Source organism: Diceros bicornis, chromosome 26, assembly GCF_020826845.1.
Source record: "Diceros bicornis minor isolate mBicDic1 chromosome 26, mDicBic1.mat.cur, whole genome shotgun sequence".
NCBI classification, from domain to species: Eukaryota; Metazoa; Chordata; class Mammalia; order Perissodactyla; family Rhinocerotidae; genus Diceros; species Diceros bicornis.
In genome coordinates, this window is record NC_080765.1 from 31,181,856 (window position 1) to 31,205,218 (window position 23,363).

At 46.6% G+C, this 23,363-nt stretch overlaps 1 protein-coding gene across 1 annotated transcript in view; it reads right to left on the minus strand.

Moving 5' to 3' along the window:
- The window catches only part of LOC131422584 (protein disulfide-isomerase-like protein of the testis), a 31,180-nt gene that overhangs the window by 5,543 nt on the left and 2,274 nt on the right, over window positions 1-23,363 (minus strand). Inside the window, exons 2-7 of the mRNA XM_058569931.1 lie at window positions 16,119-16,325; window positions 9,919-10,052; window positions 8,869-9,006; window positions 5,831-5,941; window positions 5,623-5,748; window positions 2,611-2,808 (exon numbers count right to left, since the gene is read on the minus strand). Coding sequence (XP_058425914.1) covers window positions 2,611-2,808; window positions 5,623-5,748; window positions 5,831-5,941; window positions 8,869-9,006; window positions 9,919-10,052; window positions 16,119-16,325 — 914 coding nt within the window. The remainder of the gene's footprint in view (window positions 1-2,610; window positions 2,809-5,622; window positions 5,749-5,830; window positions 5,942-8,868; window positions 9,007-9,918; window positions 10,053-16,118; window positions 16,326-23,363) is intronic.

The window sequence follows — 23,363 nt, forward strand, 5'->3', positions numbered from 1 at the left end:
AGAATTAGGAATCAGATCAGGCAGATCTCATTGCTCATGTGAAGGATGCTCATCTTTATTTCAAGAGCACAAGAGGACCTGTTGGCCCTGGAGAGGGAGACAGACACCTTCTGAGGTATAACTGGAGGGAAGAGAGAGAGGAAGGGTAGAGCTCCAGGTAGGTTTGTAGATATAGTTATGGAAAGTGAGGGGGACCCTGTCTGAACCTTCTATTTTCTTAATGATACATGAGTCAAGTACTCAGCTGCGACTGAAAGTAGGAATGGGGTATGAAGAGAAATAGATTCAGAGATTAAGAGAATGAACACACTAAGAGAAACTTACATAGAGATATTAGGACATTTCTAAGGAGCCCATAGGAGGTTTAATTTGTGATTCCATGAAGCCAGCCTGCCTCACAGTGATGTTCTTTTTCTCTAGGATAGGCCTGGAAACAGTAGTGACAAGAGATTTTCACATATTGAGATATATGGGGTCACTATTTGGGTTCAAAACTAATTCGGCTTGAAGTAAAGAAGCCTGACTTATGGCCTATCAAACATACATTGTACATCTGCTTTAACCATTAAAGTAAAGAATGCACCGTCTTAAGATAAGAATGCATACTTCCCCTCCTAGGCCCTATTGGTTGAACACCCTATTGGTAATGCCCTACTGGTAACTCCCTGATTAGCCCCTTTCACGACATCAGGGTCACGTTGACCTGCTAATTTGCAACTAAATATCTCTCTGAAACTTTGATGAAAATGTATCCTACCTGTGTTTTTTGTTCTAAAAAGATAGAAGACTGTACTGAAAACCATGCTTCTCTGGAATGCTTTCTTAGGCCTTCCCGAGTTATAATCCTCACTCTGGCTCAAGTAAAACTCACCTTATTTCTCTTATCTATAGACTGGTTATTGGTTATTTGCATCGATAGTAGGGAAAGTAAGTGGGTTCAACCGGGGTTGTGATTTTGCCTGGTAAATACTACAGGATGTAGAGGAGGTAGAAGGTGGAGGGGATAAAGGAGCTAAGGGGATCGTGATTGGAGTGAGGAACCATGGAATCCAAGTTCACGAAGGAGGGCACTAACGAGATTGTGAAATGAGATCAGGAGGTTGGAGGTCATGAAAGTAGTAAGGAATTGTAGCAGTGTGGATACTAGAGAAGAGCTCTAAGAGGATGGGAAGCTTGCAACCATGCTTTCAGAGGGGCTGCCATCTCTAGAGTGTGGCCATGAGAGCGAGTGGCTGAGATGGCATGGACACACCAATTGTGGGAGAAAAGACCAGGGTTTTGGATATTGACATCCCTGGAAATGATGGCAGAGTAGGGATGAAGGGCAAGTGAGGAGCTTAAGTCCTCAGGGGGTGAAAGGGAGGTGATCAGAGGACAGCAACAAGGGGTGGGATCAGGTGATCTAAACTCCAAAGGCAGGGGCTCCAGAGGATCTGGAGTTGTTGAAGGCAGGAGGAGGACAAATGGTTTGGAAGCAGCATGGAGGACACCAACCTCACCACTTGGCTTGTGATGATGTGCATAAGAGAAACAACAGCTTTCAGTTGAGAAGGCTGCAGGGGAAGCAGTGGCTGTGGGGGAGCAGACGGAAGGTAATGAGAGCCCTCAGAGGTAAGGTGACCATACATTCTGGTTTGTCTGGAGAGTCCCAATTTTTTTTTTTTTTGAATTTCTTTAACAGGCAACTGTTTATTTTTGTTTATTTATTTATTTATTTATTTATTTATTTTGTGAGGAAGATCAGCCCTGAGCTAACATCTGCCAATCTTCCTCTTTTTTTGCTGAGGAAGACTGGCCCTGGGCTAACATCTGTGCCCATCTTCCTCCACTTTATATGGGATGCCGCCACAGCATGGCTTGCCAAGCGGTGCATCGGTGCGCGCCCAGGATCCGAACCAGAGAACCCCGGCCCGCCGCAGTGGAGCATGCGTACTTAACCACTTGCGCCACCGGGCCGGCCCCTGGAGAGACCCAATTTATTCCTGGTGTTCCAGAAATACTTGTAAAGAATGCCCCGTTACTCTCAAAAGTGTCCCCATTTAGAAAATAATAAATCTGGTCACCTGACTGAGGCAGCCTGGTTGGGGATACAGTAAGTGCTCAATAAACAGTAGGTGATGTGTTACGTCGCCATCCTTTTGCAGCCTCTTCTCCCTTTTAGCAAAACAGGCTCCCTTCTAACCCCTCAAACAAAAGGTCCCTAAAGCCTGTGAGGTTAAATCCTGATTGCTGAATCCATTCCACTCCATCTTTTCCCCCAAAGCAAGCATCTCCCCTTGGGCTAAGTAAATCTTTCACATTAGAATCTGGAAAGATAATAAGAGCCTCCTTTCAGAGGATGTTAGCCCTGGGAGTGCCTGCATTTCAGTTGGAAATTTCTGCAGAGGAAATAACTTTACTTTAAGAATAAAGAATTATGGTGGAATTTTAGAGTAAAGACAGGTCAAAAGTTGAATAGATTTGAGGTGGGGTGATGGAGGTATTTCCCCACATTGAACCGTGAGGTTGACCTTTACCCTGCTTCCCAATTCTGATGACTAACACCAGCAGAATTACCAAAAAGGGGCAATTTTCAGGTTCTGGATAAACCTTGTCTAAGAACAAACTTACTTTGGCACTTTTATTCAGGAAGGTCCGGCCAAATTTCTTGAGGTTTTCATAGGTTATCTCCTCAGAAGGCATTTTATACCTTGCATCAGAACTTAAGTTTAGGATCTGGACAGATGGGATGTTGACCTCTGTGATCCGGAAGTGTTTGAAGACATGTCTGTTTCTGGGTTCATCTGCGTCCACAAGGATGAAAAGGATCTGCCAAATCAAGTGAAACCTGTGTCTCTCTGGATTCCAGGCCATGAAAAGGTAAGGAATTGAAATTGGGTAAGGAATCCCTTACCAAGGAGAGAAAGCATTGGGAAGTTGTGGGAGGGCACTAAGGGAATACAAGTAGCAGGGTATGTGGGGTGCGTCTGAAAGACTTGACAAAGGTCCCTTCCACCAGGCAGATGCAGCCCTGCACCCCAGTGCACAGAGGGGCATCAGCCATCAGCCTGGTGTCACCATCCTTGTGCAGGGCACCAGCCACACAACCGTAGCAAGTCAGGAGGTCCTGAGGTTTCATCCCAGTTCCTTGAGCAAAAGAGCAACTCCCCTTCTCTGTGCCTCAGTTTCCTTATCTATAAAGTGGTGATTATAATAGTACCCACGTAATAGCGTTGCTAAGAATTAAACAGGACAAGGTATGTAAAAGCTTAGCTCAGTGACTGGGTTGTAGAAAATGTTCAATACATGTCAATTATTATTATTATTCTGAATTATTCTTCTATCAAGGAAATTCATGACTTCATTCACTCATTCATTCAACAGACATTCATGGAGTGCCTACTAGGCATTTTGTTAAGCGCTGGGGGTACAACACTGCCCAAGGCGGACAAAATCCGTGCCCTCATGAAGCTTATGTTCTAGTGGAGAAGACAGACAAAATGCGTAAACAAATTAATAAATTCAGATAACAGTGAGTGCCAACTAGACCATAAAACAGGGCACTGTGATAGAGTGACTGCACAGATGGGGTGAGCTAGGGGCTCAGTATTAGGTGGGAAGTTCAGGAGGAGCATCTGAGGAGGTGACATTTTAGCTGGGACCTGGGCGATGAGTAACAAGTCAGGGGAACATTGATTCGGGCGGTGGAAATTGTCAATGCGAGAGCCTAGGGGGTGTTGAGGAGGGATCTTAGAATGTTCTAGAATAGAAAGGAAAGGCCAATGTGGCTTTAGCACCGTGAAGGAGAGAGTCATGGGAGACAAAGTCAGAGATGAAGTCAGAGCTCCAGCATGGAGCTTGGGTTTTGTCTGAACGAGATGGGAGGCCACTGAAGATAGGAAGCTGGAGAGTGACATGATAATTTTTAAAAGATTATTCTGGTTGCAGAGAAGAAACAAGAGTGGAAGCAGGGAGACCAGTTAGAGGCTGCAGCAGGCACTTGGCATCAGACACTCTCAGGTCACTCACCGATCAAAATATGAACGGCCCTACTGTGTGCCAGACGCTCTTCTAGGGGATGAGGAGACTATGAAAAACAGAGCAGACCTATGAAAACCAGTCTTGTATACTTTCAACAAATATTGGTTGGAAGTGAACAAGATAAGACATGGGGGATATGGCCTGTTGGAATAATATTCATCCAACTCTTTATCTTTGGCTCTAAAATGGATCCCGATCAATAAATGGCATTTGGGAAGCTTGCTAGTGGGGGGTAAAGGCAATTTAGAACCTCATGTCAGAGTATATGCCAGAATAAATTCCACCTAGATTAAAGAGTTAAATAAAAAAAAATAATCAAGAAGGAAATATGGCTGAATATTGACTGTTATAACAGGAGAAATAGAGGGAAAGCAGTCAGATTGTGATCACTTTAATTACATCAAGAATATTAAAGTTTAAAATGGACTAAACCAGGAAATACATTCACTGCAATTATTTCTGTAATTGGAGCAACCTTCCTGGAGAACAATGTGGTGGGATATAGCGTGGACATTAAATATGTTGATGCTCTAGTGGCTTTACTCTGTGCTTATTCCGGGTTTCAACTTTTTTTTTCTTTTTAGTAAGGAAGATTAGTCCTGAGCTAACATCTGTTGCCAATCTTCCTCTATTTTATATGTGGGATGCCTGCCACAGCATGGCGTGATGAGCAGTGCATACAAGTCTGCACTTGGGATCCAAACCTGTGAACCCTGGGCACTGAAGCAGAGCATGTGAACTTAACCACTATGCCACCAGGTCGGCCCCAGGTTTCAACATTTTTAATTGTTTCATTTGATTTTTAGAATAATTTTCTTCAAAAGAAAAAAATCTGCCATTACTGTACTACTTATAAGAATAAAGAGAAGAATGAAGTAAACAGCCCCCATAGCCCAAGTGGTGATAACTACATAAATTTGGGTATAGCGCTTAGGAAAAACAGATCTGTTTCTAATGATGATAATGGTAGCAATAAGAAGAAGCACTGTTTATTGTACATTTGCTCATTGCTTTACATATAGCACCTCCAATTCTTACCACAACTCTCCGTTTTACACATGAGGCGACTGAGACTGAGAGGTTAAGAAACTCACCTAAGACAAAATCTCTTGTAAGAGGAGGAGAATTTGAACCCAGGTCTGTGCGATGCTAAAGCCCAGACTCTCAGCAATTACTTTTCAGACCATCTGTGCTGTGTCACCCCTTCAGGCTTTTCATACTCCCTGACCTCAAGCAGGAGTGGTCTTTCGTCCTTCTCACCTTCAGGCCAAATGCGACCCACAATGCGGTCACCCACGCTCAGCCCATCAGAAAAGCAGCTGAGCTGTCATGTTCGCACAGTAGACATGAGAGAGGTGGAATAAGAAAGAGCATGGGTTTGGCAAGAAAGGAAGAGACACTGGACAGGAAGAAGGGAAGAGGCTGGTTTAAAATTAAATGGTGGATAATATACAGCATCTATATTGAAATCAGGAAATGGGTATGCAAATGCAAATCCTTCCTGGCTCAGTTTATAGTCAGCAGGGCAGGTGAGTGGCATCAGGTTCTACACGTTTGGATCCCCATCTAAGAGCCCCGAAGACCACGGCATCTTCCACAAACCTTGTTTTGGAATTCCTTCAGTGCCAACTTGTAATGCTGCATTATTGTGCCAAATGACTTAGAGCTTTTGGAGACGAAGAGCAGCATATGATTCAGGATGTTCAAATCATAAATCAGATCCTTATTCTGAAATTGCAAGGAAAAGCGGTCATTCCATGCACACAGCTGCCCCAGCTCCCCTTCTCCCCGGGAACCTTTGCTCACTGACCTCAGTGTTGAATTCTATAACAAAATCCGTGAGGTGCTGTTTTATGACTTGATTGAGGACTTGTTTGTTAGTAGTGTCATAAATAAGCTCCTGGCGGTTCACAATTTTTCCCTTGGACAAAAGAAGAAAAACATTGGAGGGCGGTCGCCTCTGTGATGTAGGCACTTAATAAATATAAATAGCACAATTTTCCTCTTGGATAAAAGGAACACACCATGGTGACAAGTGTAATCCATAATCTAGGTACTTAATAATTATGGGTGGCTGGGCAGATTAGCCTGTGGGTGGAATATGGGAATGTGGCTGCCATGAAGGTCTCCTGTCTACAAAGACAGGGAGTGTAATTGACTGACAGCTGCAGCTGCCTTGCTCTGAAATCCATTAACGTATGCATGCTGATGCTGAGCAGTTTCTCACACACTGCTCCTAACAAATAACTCAATGTGTCAGGGATGCTAAGGCAAGCCCACTTCTGGGAGCTGTAGGACTTCTCTGATGGATGACTTTGATGGACTTTCTAACAACTCCACTGGACTCTTTCACCCAACCGTCCTTCCTTCCAAAGGGTCAGACCTACATCATAGCGTGAGGGCTCTCTGAGTCTCCCTCAGCATCCTCTCTGTTTTCCTTCACAGGCATTTTCCCTAATAAATCTTTGCATGTCTAATCCTACTTGGTGGCTGGTTCTCAGGAAGACCAGAGGACTAACACAGGGAATGACATAATTCTCCGTAGCCCAAGGTCAAAGTTTTGAGGGAGGGAGAAAGAAGCAGCTGTCTGCCACTTTCTTTATACTCCATTCCTTCTCTTCATCTCCATCAATCCCGTCCTGTAGTCCAAACCTCGTCCCTGGACTCCTGCAAAAGTCTCCTAATGGTCTTCCAACTTCTCCCCTTGTTTCTCTCCACTCCAGCCCCCACACTTCAGCCAGAGTGATGATGTTAGAACGCAAATCTGATCATGTCATTCTCTTGCTTAAACACTTCATAGCCCTCATTGTCCTCTGGATAAAGTCCAAACTCTTTTCTGGTCATAACAATAGTCTAATAATATGCATTTGACTTATTGAGAGCTCATGTTGAACCAGCCCCAGCTCTAAACATGTTATATGCATGAACTCATAACATCTCCTTGAGCTCTGTACTATTATTTCCCCATTTTACAGCTGAGGAAATTGAGGCACAGAGAAGTGAAGTGACTTGCCCAAAGTTGCTAAGCTCGTAAGAGGTGGAGCCAAGATTCCAACTGAGACAGTCTGATCTAATGCTCATGCTCTTAACCATTAAAATAGACCAACTCTCTCCCAAATGCCTGGTCCAAGTCTGCTGTTTGGCTTTTGCTTTTGTGATGGGATTTATTCTGCAGAACTTTTAAAATTTTGTGTGGTCCCAATTTATCAGTATTTCTTTTCATAGTTTCTAGAGTTTCTGTCATGCTTTACAAAGGGGCTTTCCTGCTCCAAGTTTAGAAAGCAAACTCTCCCATGGCATCTTCTAGTTTTTCCATGGTTTCAGTGTTTTAATTTTAAATCAGGGATCAATCTGGAATTTAATTTGATGGAAAGACTGATATATGGATTTAGTGTTAGTTTGTTTTTTCCAAATGGCTACCCAATTCTCTCAACAATAGTCATTGAATAACACAAATTTTTCCTACTGATCTAAAATATCATCTTTATCATATACTAAATTTCCAAATATATTTGGATCTATTTCTAGACTCCATGTTCCATTCAAAAACACAAATCAGGTTATTCTCCAACTTAAAACCTGTCAGTGATTTTCACGGGCCCAAGTAAAAATGCAGCAGCTCACAGTCTTCTCTGAATGTCAAGCAGATCTGGATATCACTCTACCTATGTCCTGTGTGGCCTTAAGCAAGCAACCTAACCTCTCTGAGCCATATCTATCAGTAACACGGTTATTGTAAGGATTTGGCTTTGTTTGGGGAGGGAGTAAGGCATGTTCCAGGAAACAGACCACAATATCTAGACTAACACTGTTCAGTAGAACTTTCTGTGAGTATGGAAATGCTCTGTAAATCTATGCTGTCCAATACAGTAGCCACTATCCACGTGTAGCTAGTTTGATTGAGGAATTAAAATTTTAATTTAATTAATTTAGTGTAAATGGTCACATGTAACTAGCAGCTGCGATATTTGACAGGTCAGATCTAGATCCCAGAGAGGGAGAGGAGGAAGGTGTGTAGTAGAGGCTAGACTGCGGAAGGCCTTGTGGGCCTCTTTAGGGACTTGAGTCTTTATCCTAAGAGTAATAGGAAGCCATTAAAGGCTTTCAGTGGGAAGGAGGAAAGTGACCATCAGATTTGAGTTTTGGAAAGATTGCTCTTTAGAGGACAAGAGAGAATGTGGCATGTTGCATTAGGGTGGATGCTGCATTAGGCTGTGGGAGATGATGATCACTTGATCTAGGATGGTAGCAGTAGAGAGAAATGGATAGACTCAAGGGATATTTTGGATTTAAAATCAGTAGGATTGGGGTGATGGATTGGTTATGAGGGGTGGAGAAGAGGGAGGTGTTAAAATGATGCCTGGGTGTTCTGGCTTTGCTCAGATGGGAGATGGGAGAGATGGTGGCACCATTCATTGAGAAAGAAATGCTGGAAAAGGATTTGGAGGGCAGATTATGACTTTAGGCTTGGAATGTTGAGACATCTGGTGATGGATATAAAGGCCTGGAGATTAGAGAAGTCTGGCTGGAGATAGAGATTTGTAAGTCATGGGTGTATGGATGATAATTGCTGATGCAGGGTGTGGAAGGAGAGCATGGAGCAGAAGAAAACACAGGGCAGAGGACTGAGCCTTAATGAATGACATTTACTGGTTAAGGAAAGGAGGAGGAGCTTACAATGGAGAATGGTTAGAAAGGCCAGACAAACACTGAGAGACTGTGATTTTGCAGAAACCACTTAGCTCACAAGTGGCAGAACCAGAATTGGTACCCAAAGCCCTTACAGACATGCATAGTCCACTGTTTTCAACTAGAGACCCCTCACTAGCAATAGGATCAAAGTCCTACCTGTTTGAACACCAGAACACTGTCCAGGGTGACGTGGAAACGCCCAACGGCATTGCTAATTGGTATCACTCCAAATGTGAGCTCTGGGAAGTCTTTGATCACATCGTAGAACAACTCTGCTACTTCTTCCTCTAAATCCTGTTTGGGGAAGGGTGTATGGTAAGGCTTTGCTAGAAAGCAGAATGCCCGGCTTATTTAAGGGCAAGGTAGAAATGGTGACCAATTCATCTCCTCCCCTTTCCAAGTTCTGGCGTGTTGCTGGGTCACCTAAATCCCCTTTCATGGATGTTTTATACCCAGATTGCTTCTCTGGCTATGACTGAGGCCAAAATAGGCAAATCCACAGAGAAGGATGGAGAGAATTGATCAACTTGACCTTTTCTGACTAGAACAGTGAAGGCTGTTCTAACACAGGGGTTGAGACTTTTTAACATTTATTCCATTATTGCTTTCAGAAGAGGCAATTGATTTGACCCCATTTGGTACCAAATACGAACTTGGTATCAAGATATGGGTGTAGTTTCAGCCTTCATTCTTTAGCTTGAAAGAAAATTGGGGCTGAAACATTGTCAAAATTTGGGATGGGAGAGAAAGAGGCACGTACTCTCCCCATGTATAAATATAACACCAAAGTTCTGACTGCCTGGGAGAAGGGGTGGAGTCATCAAAGTTACAGAAAATGGGTTAAGACATACAAGAAACTCATTCTCCAAAAGGAAAAACAATTTGCCATTTGTTATCCAGTGATGTTCTAAACAGACCCCAAAAAAGATCAGTTATACTATCAAAACCAATTTAATGAATATGTTAACCTCCTCTCCTCTCTCTCCATTCCTCTCTACCTTCTGGTTAGCCTTCTCCTACCAGTTCAGCTCTCATTTTTTCTTTATTCATTTTAACCCTGCAGTTCCCCCAGAAAACCAGCTCATCGGAAAAGGAAGAAGGGGTATGCAATTAATCCAAGTGAAGACCTCTCCCCCCTCCACCCCCTTCCCAGACACAGGGCTCTCACCAGTCACAAAGCCACCTCCCACCTCTTGAATCCAGTACCTGGAAGAAGCCGATGATGACCAAGGGCCTGGATTTCACAAACTCTGCCACCTGCTGGGTGTCCGTGAACAAAAATGCTTTCTGGCTAATTTGTCTTCTCAACCAAACGACCAAGGCAGCAGATTCAACCACTCCTGGAGAGAGACAGTTAAAGGGGTCCCATGGAAGTTTCCTCTTGAGCTGGAGCAAGGCCTGTCTTCCCCAAGTTTCTTGAGTGGGAGCATCTTGTCTTGGGCTCCCACCCCTTGAAGGCCAAGGTCAGTTCTTCCACTCCCCCCTCCCCCACCCCAAGCTCCACGGCAGGAACATTAACAGCAGCAGCTAGACTTCACTGAGTGCCTTGCGAGGACCAGGCAGCGTGCTGAGATTTTCGCATGTATCCCATCCCCACAACTCCATGGGATAGTCTTACTCTCCTCATTTTGCAGATGAGGATATTGAGGTTCAACTTGCCAGTGGCCACCCCACTAGCAAACCTGGGAGTCAAACCCAGGAGGAAGCATGCCCAGCCTTCTTTTCTTATCTCCTCTCCAACGTGACAGGAAGATGGATTTATTTAAAAAATGTATAAATAAATAAAATGTAAATCAAAAGACTAGCTGGCTCTGTGACCTTGGGAAAATTCCATTATCTCCCTGTGCCTCCTGTTCCTCAGCTGAGACACAAATCTCTGCTAAGGTCATGGATCCCGACTTCCGTTTCTCAGCTATCATGTGGGAGGTGCCAAGCACACAAAAATCTTAGCTTCTGAAATTGGGACACATATAGCATGTCTGGGGAGGCATAATGGTGTGCCAGAGTGTCCATCAGGCTGCAGATGGACTGTGTTTGCTAGGATGATCAATTTCACATGAGGGCAGGTAATGTAAAGCATTCTTTTATATTTAAAGCCTGCTATAGAATAGAATGGAACATTTAGAATGAGTTTATGTGATAAAGCAATGTGTGTTGTGAGTAGCTTTGGACTACACATACAGGCCTTTATTCCTTCACTAATTCATTTGTTCCTTCGCTCCTTCATTCATTTGACAAATATGCATTGAGTGCCTATTATGTCATCAAGTGCTGTGCCACTGTTTTGCAGCTTTCATTCTGTTAAGGAGGAAAATCATCAAATAATTACACAAACAAGTGTATAATTACACCCAAAGGAAGTATTCAAAAGCAAAGTTCTATGAGCCTGTAGTATAGATACATGACCTAGACTGTGAAGTCAAGGAAGGCTTCTTGGAGGAAATCACTTATCTGTTGAAAACTGGAGGATGCATAGCAGTTAATCAGGAGGCAATAAGGAGAGGGGAAAGGCTTCTAGGCAGAGCAAATAGCCTGTGCAAAGGCCCTGGAGCAGGACAAATTTCTGCATGGGGCTTAGTGAATGCACACTGAGTTGGTAAGTCAACTGGGAAGGACTCTATTTTCAGTGTCTTTGCTTACATTTCCTAAGAACATTAGGCCATTTTAAAAACATATAATGAAGTACACTTACATACAGGAAGGCGCACAGATTAAAATGTATAGTTTGATGAATTTTCATAAAATGAGCACATCAGAGTGTTGACGTGTTCACAATGAACACTACCACCCAGATCAGAAATGGAGCACTACCAGTCCCTCAGCAGTCCCGGGTGTGCCCCCTCCCAGCCCAGCCCCACCTAGGGGTAACGGATGTCCTGACTTCCCACAGTATGCATTAGTCGGCCTGCTCTTGAACTTCGTATAAATGTAATCATACAGTGTGTGTTTTTGGGTCTGGCTTTGTTATGTTTGTGAGAGTCATCCGTGTTGTTGTGTGTACTTGTAGATTCCTTCCCACTGCTGTGTAGCATTCCATTGTGTGAACATTCCACAATTTATTTATCCATTTTCTGCTGATAGGCATATGGGTTGTTTCCAGTTTGGGGCTATTAAGAATTAATTCTCGTGCATGTCTCTGGGGGCACATTGTACCCACTTCTGTTGAGCACATGCCCAGAGTAGAATTTCTGGTCATAGGGGATGCTGTGTTCAGCTTTAATAGGTACAGATGAATCCATTTTAAAAGCCACAGTGAGTTAGGCCTACAGAATTTCATAGGAGGATGAGGTGGCCTCAAGGGACAGAGAGGGCTGGGAGGCTTCATGCCACCCTCAGATCACATCACTCCACCCAACTGCAGTCACCCCCTCCAACTAGACTCCAGGCCCCAGGTTGAGTTTCTATTTTCACAGTGTTCCATGCCAACCTTAAGGAAGGAACAGGCATGTTATCACGGGAACAAAGTTTCTCTCACAGGCTTTTGTCTGAAAAAAATTACGTTGTAAGTGCCCCGAAAGGAATTGGTTTAAACATTCTGTAAATATCAAAAAAGGTGAACAAACCCCTCCAAACAGGTTAGAATTTCAGGTCATCAGAACCATCGCTCTGCTGTCACTTCACACCACTCTCTCCCTCTGTCCACACTCCAGCCACACCCTTATCCTCCAGCACACCGGGCTCTGGCGTCCGCCAGTCCCTCCCTCTGGGCTGCCCTTTCCTCAGCTCTCAAGGGCGTCTCCTCCTGCTTATTCAGTTATCGATCCGGTCTTTTCTTAACACCCCTCCCATCGGTCTCTGTTTTATGACCTGTTGTAATTTCTCCATTGAGTCTATCTCTTTCTGGAATTATGATTTTGGCTAACTTGCTCAGCAGCTCCTATAGTGTCTGGTTCATACTAGGTGCTCAAGAAATAATTATAGGATGAATGAATGAGGTGAGTGAATCATTAGATAAGTCGGCTTGAAGGAACTTGATCTTGGGCCCTCTCCTCTGGGATGTAGGGGCTCCATTTGGCCCTCTCGACCCCGTGGGACTGAGGCAGCTCTCAACTTGACATATAATTTGTCCCTGAGTGCCTGCAAATTGGGCACAGCCCCTTTGGGCAGGTGCCTCCCCTGGCACTTGGCTGTGAGCCAGAGGACATGGTGACAACTGAAGTGTGGACGCTATGTCAATGATTAACTGGGACTGTTGCTCTGCTGCATATTTCCAGGCACAAGCTGTGAATGCATCATTAACTGAGGACCTGGAGGCAACCTGAGTCTCCCTCCCTCCAGGGAGATGGCCGAGGCCAAGGCTCTCACCATCAGTCCTTGGAGATTAGAGGAGAACGGGGACTGGGGCTTTGACCAACAAGGACTAGACCCACCTGCCACCTAGGGAGGTTTTCATAAAAGTCACAGTGCAGGAGACCAGTAAAGCACTGTTGCCCCTCTCAGCTCAGGGAAGCCCTGTCAAGTCCACTGAACTGGTGCTATTCACCCTGTTTAGGAAATGAGAAATTGGAAGGCTGACTCAAGGTCTCATAGCTAGTGCTTGTCCTAAATTCCTTTCTCCCTCCTGTCTTGGCATCCCACTGTCTCTTTCCCTGGTTGGCAGTAATACTGAGGAAGAAGGGGGATGGGTAAGCCCAGCAGAAATATGGGCTGGCTCCTTACCTCACGCCTGTCTGCAGCGGGTCCTTGCAATTCCATCCCATTCAAACTCGAAAACCATTAAGAACCTAAGTGTACCAGGCACTGGACTAGCATCAGGAAACTAATAGTTTAGTGGTAATAATAACCACATATGCCATTTCCTTAGAGTGCAGCACACTGGAGAATAGGGGTCAGTCAACTACAGCTCGTGGGCCAAATCTGGCCTGTCACTTGATTGTATAAATAAAGTTTTATTGGAACACCGCCATGCCCATTTGTCTCTGTCTGGCTGCTTTCACACTGCACCAGCAGAGTTCAGTAGCTGCGACAGAGATTGTCTAGCCCATAAGCCCTAAAATCTTACCTGGCTCCTTACAGAAAACATTTATGTATCCCACTGCTTATTAGCTGGGGAGCCTTGAGGAAGTTATTCCACTTCTCCATGCCTCAGTTTCCCCATCTGTAAAAGCACCTCCTACATTGGGTTGTTGTGACATGTGAGAAGGGACTAGAACTGCCTGGAACACAGTGAATGCTTCAGATATGTGCCAAGCCTTGTGCCTTGCCAACGTATTTCATCTTCCCAGTAAGCCTACGAGGTAGATCCTTTCACCATCCTCACGTTACAGATGAGGAGACCGAAATTCAACCAGAGGAAATGATAGTTCCTCTTGGAACGGGTACGCAGAGTACAAGTAGTGCTTAGTGAGGATTTGAAGCCAGGCTGTGTCCACCAGTTCTGGCAGCCTCTTCAGAGGACCCAGGAAAGAAAGTGAAATCCTTGCCCTCGTTGTGTTCTCAGTCAGGTAGACAGTGAGGAACAGATACAATTCTGTGAGGTGAGGGCGTTGATGGAGGAAACACAGGTGCTGTGGGACCACAGAAGAGGGACAGGCACCCCGACCCGGGCAGTCAGGGAGACTTCTTGGAGCAGGTGATAATGAAGCTTCCTCCATGGTGGAGGAGGTCCCAGGCACTGGCTCCCGCCACAAAGGGGGCTCAGACAGTCTGGAAGTTGCCACATTGTCACCTTGTTTCCTTTAAGTGAAGTCAAGTCTCACCTGTCCCTCAGGAGGTGAGGGCATCGCAGAACCTGAGCCACTCCATGAACAGATGTGGACTTTGCCAAAGTAACCTGGGGCTTCTCGTTTCTTCGCAGCCCTCCTCAAAGCCAACACTCACCAAGGGCTCCTTGCTTGGGCTCAGTGGGTCACCATGGCTGAGGGTGTCACTCAGCATCCAGAGGAGGCAGCAGTCCCTTCTGTCACTGCTCCTGCCCTCTCTCCCCATCCCTTCTCTTCCCCCCATACGCGCCGCCATCCCACAGGCCTACCGGGAGCCGCAGCACTGCCAGGCCTTTCACGTAACCTGCCCTGAGGTGGGCGCTTTTGCTGCAACTTCCTCTGCAAATGTGGCCTGTGTGTCTCCTGCCCCCTTGTGTCCATTCTGAGAACTGCAAGGCATGCTGCAGCGCCTGCAGGGGGTGGCGCTCCCCACCCCTGCCCCTTTGGTTCCTGCCGTAACACTCAAACAGCTTCTTACAAACCTGCTAAGCACCAGAGCCACAAAAGGCAATCTCAGTTTCCTGAGATTCAATCATCCAGCACGTATATAACGGGAACACTCTAGTCGTGAGCCGCACAACGACATTTTGGTCAGTGATGGACCACGTACACGACGGCGGTCCCATAAGATTAGTGCCACGTAGCCTAGGCGTGTAGTAGGCTACACTGTCTAGGTTTGCGTAAGTACATTCTGTGATGTTTGCACAACGACGAAATCACCTGATGCTGCATTTCTCAGAGCATACCCCTGCTGTCAAGTCATACATGACTCTTCTAGAATAACAGGGGCTGTGCTGGGCACTTCTGTGTTCATCATCTTTATTCCATCCGTCCATTCATTATGCGTACATTTGTGCATTCATATATTTAACATTTTAAAATTAGGACCTACTATGTGCCCACCAAGGCACATAATTCTTCAAGCATCCTTGACATCAAGATAGGACTGGACACATGGTAGGTTCTCAATAAAAGAGTGTTAAATAAGTGAATGAATGAGTTAATGAATGAAATGGTTGATGACAGAAGCTAAAGGGTTTGGTAGCCACCCTGTCCCAAACCCATCTTGTTCCACCATCTCCCAGTTTCCTTTCTGGTTAACCAGTGCTTCCTCGGCCTAGGACCCTGTCAGAATCATTCTAAAGTAGAAGATTGGGGCGGGAGGTGGGAACTAGAGTTAGGAACTTACTTTCTGGTCTCTGGTAGTAGGTTGCACCTCACCTTTCCACCTCTAGGGCCCACCAGCTGAGATGTAAGCTGTGGTGAAGACAGCCACATGTTCACCAAAATCTATTTTCTTTTCCTTATGGACAAGGAGCAGGGTCATATTTCTCAGCCTTTCAGTTGGGTGGGGACATGTAACAGAATTTTGGTCAATGGAATGAGAATCGAAGTGATGTTTGCCACTTCCAGGCCTGGGCCATGAACATCACCACCTCTGTCTCCTTGCCGCATCTGCTGGCCAGATACAGAGGAAACAGCAGGTGGCTGGGAGGCTGTAGGGGACGGCAGAGCCACAAGCTGGAAGGGGCCTGGGTCCTTGAAACACTGTGTGGAGCAGAGCCCTCACCTCCACTCTCTGGCTGCCAACTGGGCTTTGCACAAACAAGAAATAAAATTGTAATTGTGTTAAGCCACTGAAATGCCAGTGTTTATACGTTTCCTTGGCTAGCATTACCTTGACTGATGCCCAAGCACCATTACCTTTGCAGCTGATGGGCTCTGATCTGTTGCCCTCAAAAAACAGCTTCAAATCGGGGGTCTTCTTAACGTCAAACTCCTTCTGAAGTTCTTTCTCGACAGTGATGTCCACTTTGCCAAAGCCAACTCCGTTCTTGCCTTTGCCCATGATCTCCACGGCTTTGCCTAGCTCCTCAGCCATGTTCCTGGATTTCTTTGAGGACGGGTTGTCTGAAAGAGCCAATGTGAAGACAGAGCTCACTAGAGCCTCTCCCCCTCCCCTTCTCCCAAGGAGGAGACTTTGTTTGGTCTGCTTAGCTCCTGGGCCTTTCTCATACTCTGCTGCTAATGGGTAAATTTTCAGAAATGTGACAGGATGTGAGACATAACGTTCATGGAATTGGCCAATTTGGAAGACACACATCAGGGTTCTTTGGGTTCAGCAACACTGGGCAACTTTGGGCAACTCACTCAATCTCTCTAAGCTGCACTTTCCTCACAGGTAAAATGGGAAAAATAATAGCAGCTATCTCATTGAGTTGTTACAGTCAAATGAGATTTATTTAACAATCAGTTATACAGTGCTTATTATTTTCTAAGAGCTTTACATGTATTAAGTCATTTGGTCACCCCAGTACCCCTGTGGGGTAGGTATTGTTATTATTATCTCAATTTTATAGACAAAGAAACTGATGCACAATGAAATGACCTGCTCACCTAAGGCCATGTGGCAGTAAGTGGTATAGCCAGGATCCAGACCAACTCAATCTGCTCTCTCATCTCACTGGGTGTGTAAAACCCTCAGCACAATTGCTGGCACATAGTAAGTACACATACATTATTGTTACTACGGTTATTATAATAAAATTTCCATGGTGAGAATTCATAGGGAAGAGAGAGAATGGGGGAGAGAGGGAGGGAAGAAGAAGAGAGCAGGGTGCCATCTGGTGGGAAGTTCTGGAGCTAACAGGTCAAACTGGGCCCCGCCAGTTGCCCTCTAGCTGCATATAATGTGTCAGGGAGCCCTCAAGTAAGGAAGGCCAGGTGTGTGAAGGGTGGGGGTCGGGGGAGGTTATGATGCTCCTCACCCTCTCTGAGCCCACCCGCTTGTGAAGAGCATTGAAGAGACCTGACATTCTCGATTAAGATTCCTGGACCCCTTACATTGCTGGGCCAAGTGGGGTGGGGGTAGGAGTGGGGGCCCCTCTCTGGAAACAGCCTCAGGGAGCTGGCTCGTGATCCCGGCAGCGGGAGAGGCCTTCCTGGTCTAAACGGGAGGGGACTAAGAGGCGCTCCAGTTTGCCTTCCTTCCCCTGATACACTGTGAGCCGGCAGGTCCCTCAGCTGGCCCCTGACGTCTGCCACAGCTGGGCGGAGCCAGGGCAGGGGGTCACTGATTCCCTTTCAAGCCAGAACACGTTATCTTTTTCAACCCTCTTGTCCAGCTGCAGCACTTGGAGAAAGTGCAAATGACCTCCACTCCCGTGGGCAAGTCCAAGTGCAACAGAGAGGTCTTCTGTAAAGGAAAACCCAGAAAGCCCGCCCGGCTGGCACACACCCCATTGCCGGTCAGCATTCCTGCTCCTGTGACGGAACCTGAAAGTGAGTGATCATTTTCATTAAACTCCGGATCAATGGACGGAGGGAGGGGCTTTTCCTAGATCCATGCCTCTCCACTGCCTGCTTTGTCACCATCATTGCCTCCGAGACCCCCATCCATCACCACCAGCAGGTGCTGGCCTATGGCTGGCCGCTCTGTCCCTTGGGCCTCTCCGCGGCTCCCTTGTGGATTCACTCATGCCTGGCTCAGCGTTGCTGATTGACATAGCGTCCAAATCTGAGTTTCTAAGGAAGAAGCTCAGAGCAAGAGAAATTCTTGGAATGATTGTCCAAATGGTGGGGCTTTTAGAGGTGCCACACCTAGCCCAGAGCTCCTGGGTGTCCAAACAGGAAGTGAGAGAAAGGTGTGACAGCTGGAATGCTGGGACCTGAGAGCTAGATAGATGGGAGCTAACAATAGCAGTAATGAGGATTCATTCATTCATCCATTCAACAAATCTTTTTTAGGATCTGCCATGTGCTGAGCACTGTTCTAGGTGCTGGGGATTTCACAATGTACAGACAGACGAAAATCCCTGTTCTCACTGGAGAAGGCAGAAAGCAAACAAAATAAGGAAGTAGAATCTATGCCGTGTTAGATGCTAAGTGCTATGGAGGAAGAAGCAGCAGAGCTGGAGGTTGGGAGTGTCAGGGGAACTGTGAGAGTAAGTGGGGAGGCTAAAGGAGGCCTCACTGAGAAGGAACATTTTGATAAAGACTGAAGGAGATGAGGGAGCAAGCTATGTGGATCTCTGGAGAGCATTTAAGGCAGAGGAACCATAAGTGCAAAGGCCCTGAGGTGGGAGTGTGTGTGACATTTTGAGGAATGACAAGAAGTCCTTTGAGCTTGGAGCAGAGCGAGCTGGGGCGAGGTCTATAGTATAAGCCCTGAGAGTTGTTTTTTTTTTTTCTGTTTTGTAATGCAAGCGCCTGACTTAAGCTTTGATTGCCAGGGCATTCATTTCAAAGAGGCGTCCACTTCAAGAGGGCTATCTGGCATAGACACATGGCCAGCCACACACTAGGTGAAGAGCCAGGCTGCCTCCCCCACTGAGGCTCCTTTGATTCAGAGATCCTGGGTGATTTCAATAACTGACCGTTTGGACCACTTGTTTTTTCTCTTCCCTTTGCTTTGAATTCCTGCTCTTATGGTTTAAAGTCACCAATAAAGAGTGGGCCTGAGAAACCTTAGACCCCCACCTTTGACCCCAATTAAAGCAGAACCCCAGGCCCGTGTGCTCTCTCTCTCTCTCTACCTGCGGCCTCACTGTGTGGCCCCAGATGTGCTGTGTAATTTCCAGGTCTTATACGTAATAAACCTTTATTTTTTTCAAAGTGTCCTGATAGTTATTGCTGACGGGCATCTTACAATAATAAGCAGAACCACCAGGGCTGGTCCAACCGCAACACTAGTTATGGATAGGCTGAGGCCAGCACACAACAGGGTCAGGTGACGTGGGGCTTTGTAGGCCATTGAGTAGACTTTCCTCTGAGGGCTGTGGAAAGGGGCTGGAGTGTTTGGAGCAGAGTTCGATGTGATCTGACTTACTCTCTAATGTTATATGGAACTTAGACCAAAGAGCAAGAAGAGTGGATCCAGGGAGGCCACTGGGAGGCCACTGCGATAATCCAGGGGAGAGAGAGCAACGGCCTGAACCAGGGTGGTGGCAATGGAGGGGCGAGAAGTGGTCAGAGTCTAGAGAGACACTGAAGGGGGATTGACTGGATTTGTTGATAGATTGGATGTGGAGTGTGAGTGAAAGAGAGGAGTCAAGGATGACTCAGAGTTTGACAGGAGCAACCGGAAGGATGCTGATGATGGTGATGATGATGATGACAGTAATGGTAACAAGGTAACAACAACAACAACATTTATTGAGCACTTACTAGGCCAAGCACTTTGCCAAGTGTTACATGCATTATCTTGGCTGATCCTCAGAACAACCCTATGAGTGATCTACTATTACAGGCAACTAACGTTATAGACAAGGAGACAGAAGCTCAGAGGTCTTGCAGCTAGTAAGCGGTTAGGCTGAGATTCAATTCCCCGGCTGACTCCAAGATCCACCCTCCAACTGACCTTCTACGTAAGCTGGTCTGGAAAGTGTTCCTTTTTCCTGGAGGGGAGTGATGGAGGCAAGTTTCCCACCCACCCTGCTCTGGGTGGTTCTCATCAGAGCAGAGAGAATCTATAGAGGCAAATCCACTCGTTATGGTTGACAGTCCTATGTTCTGGTTTCTGTCTTTTTAAAATTTGCAAATTTGTTTTACCTCTGGGGCTCCAGAACCTTCAATTCTGAGTTTGTAAAGTGAGATGGATGCCTACACCCCTCAGGCCTCAGTGCCTGGGTCCTGCCCTGCCCAACTGGAAGTGCCAGTTGGGTCGGGGCGTGGAGACGATTCAGACGGACGTTGGCGCTTGAGCGGAGCAGTGCCCAGTGGGCTGCGGGTGGGCAGGGAGCCCTTTGCTGGGAGGCCGAGGGCTCCTACAGGTGCAGCCTTCCTCAGGTGCTGAGCTCCACCGAGCTCCCTGTCTGGTACATACCGGGTACTCACTGAGCAGGAATTCCTCAGGTTATCTCACAAAACAGAGACAGTGCTGTTGGTTCAGCACTTGTGGCCCAGGCAAGGTGTTCTGTAAACCTCTCTGTGCCTCAGTTTCCTCATCTATAGAATGGGGATATTAATAGATCCCACACCTTAGGATCATCCTGCATAGTAAGACAAGGTGTGCCAAGCGCTGGCACAGAAGTGCTTGATAAACATTAACTATTATGATGACCTAGGTGAGGAATTCTTGGTCTTGCTTGGACCAAGTTCTCGCTGGGAAGGAAGGGTCCTATGGAGATGTCAGGATCCTCAGCAGATCTTCTAGTCCCTGGGGAAAGGAAGACAGAGGTGACCAGCACCAAGTCACCAGACCCAAGGCCTAGGCCTATTGTGTGGCTCTCATATGGGTTTGGGGGTAAGCAAATGGGACCCAAGGTCATATTAGAACAGGCAGAGGCCCTCTGACTGACTGTCTGGTGTGTAGACGTGTTAATGGCTAATGGACCTAGAATCAGTGTTTGCCTGGGTCTTTAGTAAATAACGGCAGGCTCCCTTTTCTGAGCAGCCAGTGTGAGTCAGGGCAGGGGCTGGAGGAGGAGGTGTGAGTGTAGGGACTGGAGATTAGCTCCCAACACAGGGAGCTGGAGTGCCTTTCTTTAGATCACGGTTCTCAACAGGGGCCATTGGGCCATGTCTGGAGACATTTCTGGTTGTCGCAACTGGAGTGCTACTGGCACCTAGTGACTAGAGGGCAGGGATGCTGCTAAACATCCTACAATGCACAGGACAACCTCTTCCCCCCCGCCCCCCGACGCAACAAAAAATTATCCAGCTAAAATGTCAATAGTGCTGAGGATGAGAAACCCTACTTTAGGCCGAGTTCCAGATCAAGCATGGAAAAGACTTCTGAGAACAGCCCTCTCCCCATTTCATAGGGCCATTGTGTACAGAGGTGCTCACAGGTGATAGGAACATCAGGATGGTCAGAAACCGCTTCTAGTTCCTCAGGGGCCAGCCAACAAATTTCTCTGACCGTGTAACGGCCTACAAGGCTGTAAAGTTCTGTTCCTCGTCCTTCTGATCTTATTTCCTACCACTCTTCTCTTCAGCAACTCAGCTTTAGCCACCCTGGCGCATTCTCGCCTCAGGGCCTTTGCACTTGCTATTCCCTCCGCCTGCCATGCGGAGGGAGATATCCTCCCAGATATCTGCGTGGGTTGCTGCTTTACTGCCTTCAGGTCTTGGCTGAATTGTCACCTTCTCGGGAAGGCCCTCCCTGGCCACCCCATATGAAATCGCAGCCCCACCTCCACCCACTCCTTGCAGCCCCTATTGCCCTTCTCTGTTTTTCTCCGTAGTACCTTTAACCGTAAGACATACTGCATTTTTATTCCTTTATCCACTTGTCTCGAGTCTCCCCTCTCCGGGATGTAGGTTCCATGAAACAAGGATGTCGTCTGTTTTGTTCGCCACTCAGTGCCTAGACTATATCTGGCATGTAATAAGTAGTCAACAAATATTTAATGAATGATTGAACATTCTGGTTATCAGCACAGTTTTGTAAGAGGGATTGAGCACCAGTTCTGGTGTCAGACTGGGTCTAAAATCCAGGCCTCATCACTTACCAGTTGTGTGACTTCGGGCACATTACCCAACCTCTCTGAGACTTATTCGCTCCGACGTAAGATGGAAACAATGAGACCAAGCCCAGTGCCTGGAATACAGGTCTCAGTAAATAGCAAAGTCATTATCATCACCATTGTTGTTGTTATCATCATTGTCATCATAAGTGTCTTCATCACCGTCCTCATCCACATTACCATCTTCATCATCGTCACACTCATCGTCTCAACTGCTCCCAGAGCACTCTTGCCACCTCTGCCTTAGGGACAATTACTAAATGATCCTAGAGACAGCTCCTGAGAAATCTCATTTTGGCCTCTCCCCACTAAATGTAACCTTCCTTTTTCTCCTGGTCTCATTTATGGAGATTATGGACCAAAAGAGAGCTCATTTTATTCATTCATTCATTCATTCAACATCTCTGCAGGCCTACCGTGCTCTAAGCACAGTGCCAGATGTTAGGAATCAAGAGGTGAATCAGATTTGGACCCTGTCCCCCATGGAGCTCACAAGTTTAAAAGCAGTTTCAATACAGTGTGGCAAATGCTATGAAAGGAAGGGTGCAGAGGGCTGTGTGAGCACGTGGGAGGGCCTCCTAGCCAGTCTAGGTGGAAGTGAGGGTGAACACAGCCTCCTGACGAGGTGACTCCCTGAGCTTAAACCTCACAATCCAGGTGAAGAAGCTCAGGAGGGACGCTACGGGCAGAGGGATCTGCAAGTGCAAAGGCCCTGAGGCCTGAGTCAATATGATCTCTCTGGTAACCGCAGATGACTCAGGGTCTAGAGCATAGAGTTCAGGTGGAGTGAAGAAGAAGGCCTAGGCTAGATCCAGCAGAGGACACTGAAGCCATGTGAAGGAGTTTGGGGTCTTAGAGAATCTTCGAGGGTTTTTAATTAGGGAGTGACCCAATCAGATTTGCATTTTGGAAAAAAATCTCTCTGGGAACATTGTAGAGACGGCACTGGAGGGGGAGGAAGACCATGTAGGAAGGTGCTGCAGTGGTTCTGATGGGGAATAACGAGGCCGTAACTAAGGCAGTGGCGGGGGGACGGGGAAAATGGGGGGTTGCAGAGGGCTCAGGGGGAGGTATCGACAGGGCGTGGTGGCGGATGAGAGGTGAGAAGAGAGGGGACTCAAGAATGGCCTTGAGATTTCTGACTTTGACATTGTGGATAGCGGTGCTGCCAGGTAAGGCAGGGTGTGAGAGAAGCAGGTCGGTGGGAGAGAAGCAAAGATGCTGAGGTCCGTTTTGGACACGTGTGGCCTTTGAGACACGCGAGGGACATCCAAGAGGAAAGGTCCCGCTGACCATTGGCTCTTGAGCCTGGAGTCCTCGGAGAGATAGGACACTGGGCAGCAGCAAGGATTTGAGAGTTACCGGGGCGGTATTTCCCTGGGGACGGTATTTGAAAAATCCTTTCTGTACAGAGCCAATTTTCCCCTGGAAAAAAGCTTTTATTATGTTTCCCCAAGTGATTAATTTTTCCAAAGGTCAC